A 14,676-nucleotide genomic window follows, 5' to 3' on the forward strand; every position below is an offset into this window, starting at 1 on the left:
GAGGAAATGTCCATGCAGTCTTAGCCCTTGAAAGAAATTCATAATCCCTAAAATACACACCACACACTTTTCCAAGGAACAAGGTTCCCATGTTTAGAACATTTCTGAATCTGAGTTCAGGGAAGTTTGCAAGAGTCTCTGAGTCAAGAGCTAGAGAGGGAAGCCTGGAGGGAGGCAGCCCGTGCCCCATGGGGCCTGTCAGGAGCGGGTGCTGACAGCCCCTCACCTCCCGATGTGATTGACAGCCCCCAGCACCCATGCGGACTTCAGCCGTAGCGGACATCTGCACCGAACAGCAGGAAATCCTGGGGGAGAGATGAGAAGGCCGTCATCAGCCAGAAGAGTACCCCTCATTTGTGAATGTGGGTATGCTGGGTTTTTAGAAGGAAACTTTGGGAGCCTGTCTGTGGGGAAGGAGAGAGCGGAGCAGGCCTGTCTGCTGACAGAAAGGCAGGAGTGAGTGGGGCAGGGGGCACCTGGCATCCCACCCCTGGGGTCTGCCCATCAGTGGCTGCCAAGGCCCGTGAATCTGTCAGCAGCTTCTCTGCCAGCTGTTCTCTTCTCAGACGTGGAGACCCCCGGGCGGCTGGGAAGGCCTCCACTTGTCATCCCTGCCTCTTGGCAGCTCCAGGGAGCCCTCCTTGCAATCAAAGTTGCAAAACCACTTCTCTTTTGCTCCTTCCTGCCCTTCACTCAGGATTTTCAGAAATGAAGGAATTAAATTGTGCCTATGGGGTCATTTTTTTATTTTAAGGATGAACTTGGTAAAACGTGGGGAACGTGGGGATGCGTTTCCTCTGCTCGCTCGGCTATTTCTCTACTGTCTCTTAGCCCTGGTAGTTCTCCCATTAAGTTTAAAGAATCAGGGATTGATGGGCTGGATGTTGGGGGTGAGGGAGAGGGAGGAAGCTGGGTGGAGGTTTCCCAGGAGGGCCACCAGGTCATCAGGAAGCCATGGACAGCGGTAAGGAATGTAAGAGTGGGGGATGCTTTCCTTGCAGAGTTATCAGCTTTGTTGGGACATAGTGGGTTTAAGGATGGAGGCACCGAGGAAACCAGCGTAGGTACACTTCGGGCACGTAGAAGACACTGGAAGCACGGCCGTGTCACTGGGCGGCACAAAGGTGGCTGTTGAGCCTGAGTTGATGAAAGTGACCAGGGAAAGCAATAGTGGGGGAAGGGCGGAGGCCGGGGCAGGAACCCTGGAGAACTCCCACTGGTAGGGGAAGGAGAAACCAGCAAAGGAGACCAAACAGCCCAGTGAGAGGTGGCTGGAAAACCAGGAGAGGGAATCTTCAAAGCTAAGAGAAGAAAGCATGCCATGGATGGGGAGAATAGTGTCAGATGCTGTTGGGGGTCAGGCTGAGGGAAAGGGAAGAGGAGGCCGTCCATTATGGTATCTTAATCTGCCAGACCCTGCACTTTATACCCCAGGGCCTAGAAGGATGCTGGATGCAAAGGAAGGCATGTGACACCTATTTGTCAAGTATTTAAGTGCATCCACCTTATAAAAGAGGCTTTGGGGCCACCACATGAGTTCCATTTTTACCAAGTGGAGGGTGAGAGTGGTGCAGCCCATGGTTAAAAGCAGGGACCTGGCTTTGACTTTGGACTTCATGTAATGGCCGTGTGGCTTTTCTGAGTCTTAGCATCTGTTCTCTGTTTAGTAACAGCGCCCACCCTCTGGGATTGTTGTAAGGGTAGAAAGCGCTTGATCCAGAGCTGACATGGAGGAAGGTGGCTATTGTGATGGGAGATTTGGCGAAGGAGAGCTTGGGGACTCACCTGGTGAGGCTGAAACACCAGGTTGAAGAGCTGGATGGAGGCGGGCAGCGGGAGAGGGAAGCCTTTCTGCAGCTTCTCTGCATTGGAGGTTAAGGTAGAGGTTAAGGTTAAGGTACCTCCTCTGTAGGGAAGAGGGAGGTAGAGGGAGGGAGGGGCAGGGATCCGAGACAGCCAACCTGGCCTGCCGGCAGCTCCCCTGGCCCGGCAGCTCCCCTGGCCCCGCATGCCTGGCTCTGGGAAGAAACCTGTGATGAGGCTGCCTGGAGTCTCCCACTTTCTCCTCCACCGCGCTCCAAGCACCCAGGACTGGTGAATTCCCGCCCCCTCAGCCCCAGGACCACCCTCCTGAGGGTGGCCGGCACTGCTGGTGCACGCCCAGCCCGAGTGACAGCCAGGAGCGGCTGCTTGCTGGGCTGTGGAGGCCCCCTGGGGACATATGATGGATATGCACATGAAGCCCCTCGATGTTTAGGATGAAACCAGAAACGGGCTGTGGTCAGGGGCCAGCTCCCCCATCCCACCACATTCTGGTGTGAAACTCTGGAGAATTCTAAACTCCAACCTGGTCCCTCAGGTCATTATGAAGCTGCATTTGTCAAGGTAGGAGGAGAAGCCAGAGTCTATATGTAATAATTTGTTGTCTTCATTTACAATTTCTAAGTGTTCTAGTTACACAGCATGTGGGCCTCTATTTGTGCCCTTGCCCCTGGCTCTGCAAAGGTCAGGGGTTTCACCAGTGAGTGAGCTGAGTGGAAGCGTTAGCCCAGGTTCGTCCTTCTTCCTTGGTCCTTCTCTCTCGGAGTTGGAAAAAGACCTAGGGCTCTGGCTTCAGGGTTGGGATCCAATCCCAGTTCCATCTCTCACCTTCTCTGTGACCTGGAACAATCACTTAACTTCTCTGATCTCCCATTTCCTCCTACAAAAACTGATGACGTTGCTATCCCCTGTCTCTAGGGGCTGTCTCAGAGGCTGGATGGACACATAGGAGGAACTCAACCCTTTTTCCCGTCCCTTTTCTGGGTCAGGTGCCATTTGAGGTTCATTTGAGGGCAACACCTCCAGCTACCACAACTGGGGCTGGGTATTCAGTGGCTTCAGGACCGAACCCCCCCCCGCCCCGCCTCTTCCCCAGGACTGAAAATCAATCCTTTCTCCAAAGCTCCTTACTGTTAATCTTGGGAATCACGACAGTGGGCACAACGTAGTTCATGACATTCTGCAGCAATTCAACCTGGGGATCCGGAGGAGGATGGGACGCACATCAGGGCACTGTAGCATCAGCTGTCCTCCGTCACCCTCCCTCCCACCCAGAGCAACCTCGCAGCTGGGAAAACCGCTGAGAGATGGACACAGGGGTGAGCGAAAACTCTGAAGCTTGATCAAGGTCACCAAAGTGATCCCTTTTGCTTTAAAGGTTCCAGATGCAAATCACATTCTAGACTGTAGGGGGCAAGGCTGAGGTAAGGAAGGTCATCACAGAGCATTTAAATGTGAAAAACTTTGCATAAGAAAATGCACCCGCTCAGACACTGTGGGCTAGAGAGCAAATTAGTTCAAACTTTTGGAGGGCTATTCGGCAATGTTCATCCAAAGCCTTAAAAATGTGTGTGCATGGTGGGCCAGCAAACATGCCTCTAAGGCATTTATCCTAAGGAAATGAAGTAGTGCAATAAATAGGACCAAAACAATAAATTAACAGCAACCTACATGTCCAACAATTGGGGAATCATCTGGGGAACATGGTGGCACTTTGATACTAAGAGATACTATGCACCTATTAAAAATGATATTGTAGATATATAATTATCAGCACAAATTTTTTGTGATATATTTTTGAGTAAGAAAAAGCAGGCTAATGTATAACTGATTCACTTTGTTGTACAGCAGAAACTAATACAGCATTGTAAATCAACTATACTCCAATAAAAATTTTTTAAAAAAGAAAAAGTAGGCTACAGAAACCATGTAATTCCATTCTGTTATTAAATATTCATAGAAAAAAGTCAGGAAGGATGTACTCCAAATTATTAATTAAGTGGTGAAAACAGGAATGGTTTTTATTTTTTTTGTTTGTTTTGCAAATCTGTAGGTTCTGACTCTTCTATAATGTATATGTTTTGCTTTTGCTATAATAAAAAAAATTCAAAAATAATGTAACACCCTCAAGATGATTGCCTGTAGTGGTGGCATTTACAACTTGTAAATATGTACATTTTTGTTTCTAGAACAATTGAGTTTCCTTCCCCAGACTGTAATTCCCTGGGCTCATCAAATGTGGTGCCCTTTTTCTCATGAATCTGGGAACTTTAAATTTTTATTTTCTGTGGAAGCAGAAGTTAGTTACTGACTGAGTCCAGCTGCCACCATGAGAGCCTTGGCACCAGTAAATCCATGAAAATACAATGAGGGTGCTTTGGGCTCTTCTGTTTGTTGTAATCTTATCAGATGGAAATGGCTGGCTGGATTTCCATTGGATTTGGAGGGGATGTTGGGACTGACTTCAGTCAGTCAGTGGCTTATAAGGCACCCACTCGGTAGAAATCTTGGGGGGCATTTCAGAGATCTAAGGAAATGTTCTCCAGAGGTTTAGCAAGAGGCTCTCTGGAAGATTCGGGCCATGTGCAGTAAAACACTGTGGACAGAATTAGCACACTGTGGCTTCTAATGGAAGTCACAAGAGCGGTGCTCATTCAGGTCGGCTGTTGAAGTACACTTGACCTGCTATCTACAGGGGCAACTCCCCACCAGTGCCAGAGGGTGGTGATGGGGGAGCAGCAGGGGTGAGTCTATTTGATGACAGTCTGTGATTCCGGGTAGTGGAATCATCTACTTGGGCTGGCAAGACACCTGCCATCTCCCTCCCACCTGCCCTACTCAATCTCTAAGTGACTCTGCCATTCATTCACCCAGCTGCTCAAGCCAAAAATCTATGAGTCATTCTTCATTGCCTTTTCCCCCACTACACACATCAAATCTCTCACCAAGCTCTAATTCTACTTCCAAAGTGTGTCTCCAATCCACCATCTTTCTCCTTCTTCCTGGCCTAGACCCAGCCTCCATCATCTCTCACATGGGCAAATGCACCTGCCTCCCCAACGATCCACACGATCTGACTCTCGCCCCCCGTAATCCGTTCCCCCCATCCCAGCCAGAGGCATCTTTTATAAAGTATAAATCAGATCATGTCACTCCATGCATGAAACGTTCACCAGCTTCTTGCTGCCCTTTGAACACAACCTATTCTAGTCCAGAAGGCTCAGGCGAGCCAGCCCCTGCCTGCCTCTCTACACCCCCTACTTGCTTTTTCCAACCACACTGCTTCTCTGCATTCCCCAAACATTCCAAGCTTGTTTCACCACAGGGCCTTTTGCTCCTGCTATTCCCTCTGCCTGCAACAGCTCTTCACCTTGCAGGCTCCTTCAGCCCAAATATCACCTCCCCAGAGAGGTTTTCCCTGATCACATGGTCTAACCCTTAACCTCCCCCATCACTTTCTACCCCACCTCCACTTAGTTTTTCATAGCATTGATCTTGACTGAAATGATCTTCTTCATTTCTTATTGTCTGTTTCTCTACTACAACGTAGGCTCTAGAAGAAGTCACTTTCTTGTCTAATTCATCAGCACATTCCCACACCTGGGGAACAGTGCCTGCCACATAGTAGGTACTCAATAAAGTAATTAACTTGTTCATTCAACAAACATCTGTTGAGCAGATTTTCTGTACCTGACTGTGCACATTTAAGCCCATTTAAAACTCACCACACTAACTCAGGTGGAAAGGATCATCCCTGATTTGTGGGGAAGATATAAAGTTCACAGAGGGGGAGTGACTTGCCCAAGGCCCACAGTTAGTAAGCTTGGAGCAGCAATTCCAGCTCGGGTCTCTGTGCCCACAAAGCTCCCCGCATCATTACTTCACAGGCAAATTATATGCAAATGAACCAGTGGTCTGTTGAAATGATGCTATGAGCCCAGGTGCCCTCAGGACAGTTATCTCAAGATCAGAGGAAGGAAGGAGCCACCAACGGCCTCAGACTCACCGGGAAGTGGTCGATGTCTGAGTGCTTCAGTTTCAGGAGCAGCCTGTGAGAAGAGGAGGGGGAAGTTGAGACCACCATTAGCCTGACTCATATTAGAGTTCAGTTGCTGGGGAGAAGGGGCCCACTCTGGTGGATGCTGTCTGGTTTTCCCATCCTGTATCCATTCCCCCTTTCTATGGTGACCGCGCCCTGATTTTTCCTTTTGGACGGTCACCCATTCCCTACATTATTAATGCTGGGTTCTGGGGTGGGCTGGCCAAAGGGCAGAGTCTATCTCCCCTGCCATGGTGATTGCTTCAAGGATTGACCTCTAGCCCATGCTGGTCCAATGAGAGCTGGTCCCAGGACTTCTGCTGGAAATATTGGAAGTGAGGTATTCTCTTTTCTCCAGCAAAATTAGGGAGATGCTGGTAACAATTTTTGCCGTCACTTGGTGACAGCCTGCTGGGAAATGAAGCCAGAATAAGGGATAGTAAAGCCAAGAGATCAAGGGAGTCAGAGTTGTAAGGATATCATTTGAGCACTTGGATCCACCCTTGCCTGAAACCCTTGGACTTTTCAATTATTTGAGCCAATAAACAATCCCATATTTACAGACTTTATGGCATCTTAACAATGATCTAGGAGATAGGTAAATAAATGGCTATTTATTGAACCCCTATCATTCACTATGTTGGTTGCTTTATCCCACTGAATTCCTGTAATACCCAAGAGCCAAGGGCCATCACACTCCCATTTTACAGATGAGGTCCTTGACACTCAGAAAAGTCAAGCAATCTGCCCAAGGTCATACAGCTAGCAATCAGCCAAGTAGAATTTCAAACAGGTCTCCCTGATGCCAAAGCTTTTGTTGTCTCCAATACCCTACAAAGTTTGAAAACTCTTGCCCTATGGACTCTCACCACCCCCATCCCTGCATATTTTAGAAAGTCTGTGTTCAGCCATCACCCAGCTCTATTTTCCCCGGCTCCTCTACTTGAGAGGCCCATGGGTGTTTCCAGGAAAATTAAATCCACATGTTTCTAAAGCAGTAACACTTGTCAAAATGATGCCAGAAGAATTAAGTAGCACGTAAACCTCAGGAGCCAAACTCAAGGTTAAGAAGGACAGCTCTGTGCCAGAGAGAAGGCAGAAATGGGGAGGAATGCGGGTGAAGACTCAGGTTAAACAGTGTGAAAGTGATGAAGATGTAGACGCCAGGTTGGAATGCGGGGGTCACCGTATCGACTCTGTGCGTCTCCCTCACTCCTGATCTCTGTGTATCTCCTTGTCTCTCTCTCCTCTTTCCTCCTTTTGTGTCTCTCTGTCTCTCCTGTTAATGTGTCTCTCCATCTGTCTGTCTGTCTTGCTCTCACTCTCTCTTTCTCTGCGTCTCTCCCTCCCTCCCTTTGTCTCTCTCTGTCTCTCTGTCTCTTTCTGACTCTCCCTCATTTCTGGTTTTTTTTTTTTCTTTTTCTGTGCGCCCCTCTGTCTTTCTCTTTTCCTCTTGCTTATTGAGTGCTTATTGTATCCCTCGAAGTGTTCTAAGCACTGCAACACATATTAATACTTCATTTCACCCTCAAAATGATGCTGTTGGCAAAGAACAGTTATTGGGTTTATTTTACCAGCCAGGGAAACTGGCTGAAGTTTGGAGAGTTCAGTGCTTGCCAAAGGTGAGCTGTGTTTCCAAGGCAACAGGCTGAACCTCAGAGCCCACATCCCTAACCACAACCTCCTCTGCTGGGATTCCAACCCAGGCACGGATTCCAGGGTCTCCCAGCAGGAGATGGCTGACAAAGTCCCAAGGAAGGGTGTGAAGAAGTTGAAGTGTTCTCCAAGTGCCAAGGAAGGCCAGGGATGTGGAGTGGCTGGGGGCTGGAGCACGTTCATCAGCTGGCACTGCCCAGCCATGAGTGGGCCTAGGATGGGACGGGGGGTGACCTGGGCTGCAGGGCTTTCAGTGCTAAAACTGGGACACTGCAGACAAACCGAGATGGTCGGTCACCCTATAATGTGTGGTCTCAGGTCACTTCATCTCTGAGCATCAGTTTCACTGCCTGCAAAATGTGGATATTGTGCCCACCATGCGCTGTTTGAGGCTTAAATGGGATGGATAAACAGGAAAGCTTGGCACACTGTAAGGTCATTGCTAGCCCACGGGCACCAAGAACAGGTGGGCAGCCCCCTCCTCGCGTGCCCACAGGCCCACTTACTTGTCCAGCTTGAGCTCTCCAACAAGTCTGTCGGACCTGGCACGAATATCCACGGAAATGTTCATGTTCTGCAAAGAAACAATCCAGGAAGTGAAGGCCCCTGACCCAGGGGCTGGGGACTCTGCAAAGCCTCCAAGACCGGAAGGTAAGCTTCACAAAGGCTCGGCAGCGGAGCCCTCATTGTTGGGTCAGACCTGAGGGACCCACGGAGGAGAGGACTCTTCCTTTTGCAAACTTTGTGCTTGTTGATGAGTCCTGGCCTGTCAACCAATTACCATTTTCTCCCCCTGCTTCTGAGACCATTTCAGCGTTCCCAGGCCACTCCCGGGGACTGTGGGAGACAGGCTGTGGGGCTGGAGTCCAGGCCAGTCCTATTCTCACAGACATTCATTCATTCATTCATACAACGAATGTTTACTGAGTCAGGAAACCAAGACTCCCAACCTCAGCTTTCCTGCCTACTGTCTGTGTGGCCTTGGGCAACCCCCTCAGAACCCACTGAATCTGCAAAGTGGGGAAAATGGGCCTCAGCCTGAGACTGGGCAGACCTGAGTACCTCCTGGTGGGGAGAATCTGGCCCTCACCTTCAGTTGCCAGAGTGGGTGCCACCACATGTTTGCGGTGTGACAGAGTGATCAAATGAATGAATGCACGAGTCAATCATGGAATAAATACTTGAATAAGTGAAGGATTAAACTCACAAAGGACAGAATAAAGATATGCATGGATGAATAAATGATAAAGGAATGAATGAACAAACAAATATACAAATGAATGATCAATTGAACAAAGGTATAAGTAAATGAATAATGGAATAGATGAATGTATGTATGAACCAGCAAAGATATAGTATATTTCAAGATAGCAGTCAAATGAATAATTGAATGAATAAATGAATGAACAAATCCACAAATACATAATGGAATGACCAAAGATACAAGTGAATGAATTGGAAATAGTACGCATATTTCAAGCCAACGATGGAACGAACAATGGAATGAATGAATGCCGGTAGAAGTCAGAAGCAGTAGGACAGTGGCTCCAGTCTCAGGCCCTGGAAACACACAGTCCAGGTTTGAGTCTGGGCAGGACTCACACTGGTCCCTCTGACTCTGAGGGCCATGCTCTTGGCCCTGTCCAGGGCTCCCCATCTGCTCTCACCCGGGAGCAGCTTACCATCTCAAGCAGGAAGAGGGGGGCCAAGGAGGAGTCTGGGAGGACAGCAACGGCCTGGGTATTCAGGGAAAAAGTGAGGTCAAGGCCGGTGGGGCACACGGCGACGTTCGGTGGGGAGGGGGCCCAGATGAGGAGCTTCATCTTCATGTCAGGGAACATCTTAGCCACCTGCAGCCCCCAGCGGGGACAACCAAAAAAAGGGGCAATTTTATTAAAATGTTTCTAAATCCAATCTTGTCCTGGTCCTGCATAAACACCACCAATGTCTTCCCATTGCTTTTGGAATAAATCGTAAAGACTGCATAATTCAGCACTTGGTACCCTGCCAACCTCACGCCCCATGCTTCTACCTCTTGCCCTTTAACTCCATCCACAAGGGACTTCTCTTCCTCAAATATGACCTGCTCTCTTCCCATCTGAAACCCTTTCACTCTCTGTTCCCTCTCCCTGAATGCTTGTCCTGTATTCTTCCCTAGCTTCGCTCTTTTCCTTCCTTCAAGTCTAGAGAGCAGTGGTGGCTTCAAGGGGGAACAGAGGAGAGCTTTGGCAACACCCCCATCTCAGCTAGCCTCCAATCCTCCCCCAGGTAAACTCACAGTCTGAGTAAAAAGAATGCTATTGTTATGCAAATGAAGCTTCAAGACAATTCCCCTGGCTCCCTACCAGTCACTCCTCTACACCAGTACCTCCTGTATAGAAATTTCTGGAAGTGCCACCACCGAAGAAGAGGCCATTATGGACGGAAAGTTTGTGTCTCCCCGCCCCCCCCACCGCCCCCTGCAAATTCATATACTGAAGCCCTAACCCCCAGTGTGGCTGTATTTGGAGATGGGGCCCTAAGGAAGTAATTAAGGTTAAATGAGGTTATCAGACTGGGGCCTGGTCCAACAGGATTACTGTTCTAATAAGAAGAGACACCAGAGCTTTCTTGCTCCTTCTCCATGTGCTCAGAGGAAAGGCCATCTGAGGACACAGCAAGAAGGCAGCCATCTACAAGCCAGCAAGAGAGCCCTCACCAAAAACTGAATCTGCTGGCACCTTGATCTTGGACTTCTTGGCCTCCAAAACTGTGAGAAATAAATTTCTGTTGTTTAAGCCAGCTGGTCTGTGGCATTTCCTTATGGCAGCCCAAGCAGACTGAGAGGCCTTCCTCCGCGGCTTTGTCTGAAGTGACCTCATCAACTTCAGCCAATAAGTGCTGGCTTCACTTATCACAGTCTGCATTTTCTTTTTTATTGTTTTGGGTGTCTGACAATAATGTTCTCTCTCCACTGGACTGGAGCTCCAGGAGGGCAGGGATATGGTCTGTTTTGCTGGATGCCCAGCTCAGGGCCGCAGAAATGTGACGGGCCCTCAATGAATATTTGCTGAATGGATGAACCCTCAGCATCTACCCTCACACCTGGTCACGTGGGTGCTTGGAGCCTTCCTCTGCACTGGGGATGGGCTGCACAAAGCTATTTCCATACTCTCGGGCTGGGTTGCCTCTGGATCTGGAGAGGGGCGCTCTCGGCAGGCCACTCAGCGGAGGCCTGTCCTCCTCAGCTCCCCCAGGCCTGCCTAAAGGGGAGCAGATCCTTTCTTACCTGGGGTAGGAGGGTTCCAAAGAATTTTGTCGTCAGGAAGAACTTGGATTTCTTTGGAAACTGTAGCGAGAGAAGAAGAGAAAAGGATCTTGGAAGATTATGTCATAGATTCGGGGGCAAATTCCATATGAGGGGTGAGAGGCTGAATATACAAACAGACCATGGCCAGACCACATATGACAATAGAATGCTGACCCAGAATGGTCAGGGCATGATCAATGACCACCAGCTTCCCTATTTTTTGTATTGAAAAAGTCAAATATGCTCCTCAAACCAATCACATAGGATGCCCGGCTTCCGTTAGCCCACCTCCAGCTTCCCTGCACCAACAACCTCCATAAGAGCCTACCTGAAGCCCTCCCTTTTTTTCACTATAAAGCTTTCCTGCCCCCTGTCTGCCTTTGAGTCTCTGCCAAACGCAATTGATAGAGGTTGACTCCCTTGCCCTGAAGAGTTCTCATTCGGGTGGTCTTTCTTTATTTCCACAGGGGGGACATGTGGGGGTCAGCATTCCTTCGGTGCCTCTACAGAGAGGGAGGATCTGGCATCCCTTCAGCGAGCAGCGTAGGAGGAACCCTGTGTGGGTGGTGACCAGGGTGGGATCAGGTTGCCCCTAGACTCTGGAGAAGATGGTCACTTCCTCATTTTACAGATGGGTAAACTGAGGCCCAGAGCAGGACTCAGCCACAAATATACAATGAGGATGATGACGATAACGGTGATATGATGATAAGGCTGGATTACAGACCAACACCTGACAAGTACTCAGTCAACGTTGGCTGTTACTGTTAGTATTCAGAGGACTTCCTCCATGCTGATAAACCTGTGCTGGGGCTGCACCAGCATTCATATCTCATTTAACCCCTTTGGAGGAAATAGAGGAAACCGAGGCTCTGAGAGGCTGAATAACCACCTAAGGTCACCAGCTGGAAAAGAGGGGAGCCGGGATTTGAACTCAGGTCTGGTTGACTCTAGAGTCCAGACCTTGATCTCCCCAACTGTGAACCAAGACTCAGATCCAGACCGTCTACTGCACTCTGAGCCCAGAGCTCTTCACACATCTACCTCCACCTGGCCTTACCATGTCGTCGCTGAGGGTCAGATTCAGGACTCCAGCCTCTTGATACACGAGCCCGGCCGTGTTGAAAAGATATTCGGAGATGCCCAGGTACACCATGCGGTTGTGGTCGGTGGGAAGGGTCAGCGCCGGCGGGGCAAAGGGAGGGGGCCTGCGGTGGGCCAGCCTGAAAAACTCCCCCTGGGGGTGGAGGCGGCAGAGTGAGCCTGGGCATCCTTCAGGAATTACAATTCGATGTCTCCATTTCAAGAAAAAACGAGCTAAGGATACCAATCACGTATTCACAAAGGAGAAAGCCATGGCCAGAAACTAACAATAGCATCTCTCCTGGGGCTACTTTCTAAGTGCTTTTCCCACCAACCCTGTGAGGTAGGTGAGATTATACTCATTTTACAGGAGAGGACACTGAGGCTCAGGGAGGTGAAGTGACTTGCCCAAGGTCACTCAGAAGGGTAAGTGGCAGAGTCAGGAACTGAACCTGGGCGGCCAGGGTCCGGCAAGCACACTCCCAACCACGCCGTTGGCTCTGCCTCAACCTTGCAAAGAAGCGCAGAAATTCTCCTAAGAGAACAAGGAGGTTCTGTTTGTTTGTTTCCATCTATCAAATTAGCAAAATTTTCAAGAGAGAGGTAAACTGTTTTAAGTGTGTGTGTATTTTAAGCTCATACGACCCAGTTTTTGGTGAAAGCATTTACATGCTGCTGGGGATTATACGTTTATGTTTCTGAAGAGCAATTTGGCAACACATTGCAAAAACAGATCACTTATTTAGCTAAAAAAATAAGAATGTTGAGTTATAAAAAAGCAAATTGTAGATGGATACATATGTTAGAATACCATTTACATAAAATTTAAAGGCCTATAAAACATACTATATGGAGGATTACTGGACTGAATGTCAATACTATGACAGTATGAGTGTGTTTCGTGTTTGGTAATTGCAATCATTGTTGCTTTTGTTGTGGTCATCCATTTACAATGCTTGGTGTCAGTCTATTTATCTCTTGTAAAAATAGAATACAGTGTGTGTGTGTGAAAAAAAAACCATACTATATAAGAATTATTGACACACACAGGCAAGAAGGACACACAGGGACGTCATCCGTGTGATTCCCTGGAGGGTAGAGGGTCCCCAAGGGGGCCTCAGCTATTTATTTCTACAATGTTTCATTTCAAAAAAATCAGAGGTGAGTATGACAAAATGTGTAACATGTCTTAAATCTGGGTGGTGGGTACGTGAGAATGTGCAATATTCTCTGTACTTTTGGATCATTTCATTATTTACAATTAATGACTGTGACACCCATACTATAGAATAAATACCATATGCAACTCTTAAAAATATCAGGTGTAAAAAAAAGACAAAAAAAAAAAAAACATAAAAGACAAAAATAAAAAAAACAGGTGGACATATGTAGCAAACAGGAACCAGCTCTAATATATATCATTAGGTGAGAAAAGCAAGGGAAGAACAGTGTGTATTCATACGTGCGAACAGATTCTCAGCAAAACTAGATGGGCTTTCACATATGTATATGTGAATGCTTAGGACCAGGGGATTGGAGGGCTAAGACCCTCCAAGGCTGACGGCCATTACCTCTGGGCAGGAGCCCCGAGTGGGGACAGGGGGCAATAAACAGGACATTCTCATTCGCTAGGGATAAATAGGAATTGTTTTAATCTTTTATTCCATCGTATCACTTAGATTTTTAAAAACTATACTATTTGGTCCAGCAATTTCACTTCTAGGAAATAGTAAAAGATGGGCAGAGATCCAGCTATAAGGATATTCGAGGCAGCTCTGGTTAAACTTGTGGGAAAAATGGAAAGAGCACAGACACCCCAGAAGGGGGCACTGTCCATGTACCTTACCACAAGCTGTTCACCGAGAGACCCAAGAGCCAGTAAAAGGGCTACGGGAGGACATTTCATTGATAGATGTTCACATTATACTGTTCTGGTTTTAAAAGTTGTAAAACAGAATGTAAAATATGACTTGTATACATGCATGTGCGTGTATGTACTTCTATGTCTATATATGTGGTTTTTATGTGTATTTGTTTCTGCCTCTGTTACGCGTGTCTGTGTGTGTGTGTGTGTGTAATTTCCTGTGTCTCAGCAGAGACAAGGATTGGAGGGTTGGAAAACTGTAACTTGTGTGTCAACAGTGCATGTCTCTGAGTTGTAATATTAGGGTAATCTCTCTTTCCTTCTTCCCTTCCTTCCTCCCTTCCTTCCCTCCTATTTATTTCTCTGCTCCTTTGTGGTTTCTACATTTTCTTTTTGACATCAAATGTGCTTTAGAACAAACAAGTAAATAGTAAACAAACAAGCCAATCACCGATTGTGGAGGGACTGAGGTACATCCAGAGGGGATTCAGGGAGTGGGACTTATTCCAGCTGAGGAGGTCCGAGAAGGCTGCTTGGGGAGTGACAACCCAGCCCACATCCACTGGAAGATAAGAAGAAGCCAGTGGGGTAGAGGAGGGCATGGGAGGGAGGGGAGTCCAGACAGAGGGAATGCACAGGACGAAGGCCCTGAGGTGGGAACTAGCTGGATATGTTGAGGAAGTGCAAGGCCAGTCAGTGAGTTCGGTTGGAGGGTGGGGAGTGAGGGGGAAAGTGGCATGAAATGAAACTAACTCCATCTATCCATCCATCCATCCATCCAATACATATTTACTGAGCACCTATTATATGCCAAGCATAGTTTTAGGTGCTACACATACAGTAAAGAACAAAGCGGGCTTCCCTGGTGGCACGATGGTTAAGAATCCGCCTACCAATGCAGGAGACACAGGCTTGAGCCCTGGC

At 48.1% G+C, this 14,676-nt stretch overlaps 1 protein-coding gene across 1 annotated transcript in view; it reads right to left on the reverse strand.

Annotated features, from left to right (window-relative positions):
- Positions 1–266: 266 nt before the first annotated feature.
- Positions 267–14,676, reverse strand: part of BPI (bactericidal permeability increasing protein) — a 29,581-nt gene continuing 15,171 nt past the window's right edge. The window contains exons 8-15 of the mRNA XM_059897875.1: positions 11,866–12,042; positions 10,785–10,844; positions 9,199–9,366; positions 8,023–8,090; positions 5,828–5,870; positions 2,953–3,016; positions 1,786–1,862; positions 267–305 (exon numbers count right to left, since the gene is read on the reverse strand). Coding sequence (XP_059753858.1) covers positions 267–305; positions 1,786–1,862; positions 2,953–3,016; positions 5,828–5,870; positions 8,023–8,090; positions 9,199–9,366; positions 10,785–10,844; positions 11,866–12,042 — 696 coding nt within the window. The remainder of the gene's footprint in view (positions 306–1,785; positions 1,863–2,952; positions 3,017–5,827; positions 5,871–8,022; positions 8,091–9,198; positions 9,367–10,784; positions 10,845–11,865; positions 12,043–14,676) is intronic.

The sequence above is a fragment of the Balaenoptera ricei genome, chromosome 15 (genome assembly GCF_028023285.1).
Source record: "Balaenoptera ricei isolate mBalRic1 chromosome 15, mBalRic1.hap2, whole genome shotgun sequence".
Classification (NCBI taxonomy): domain Eukaryota; kingdom Metazoa; phylum Chordata; class Mammalia; order Artiodactyla; family Balaenopteridae; genus Balaenoptera; species Balaenoptera ricei.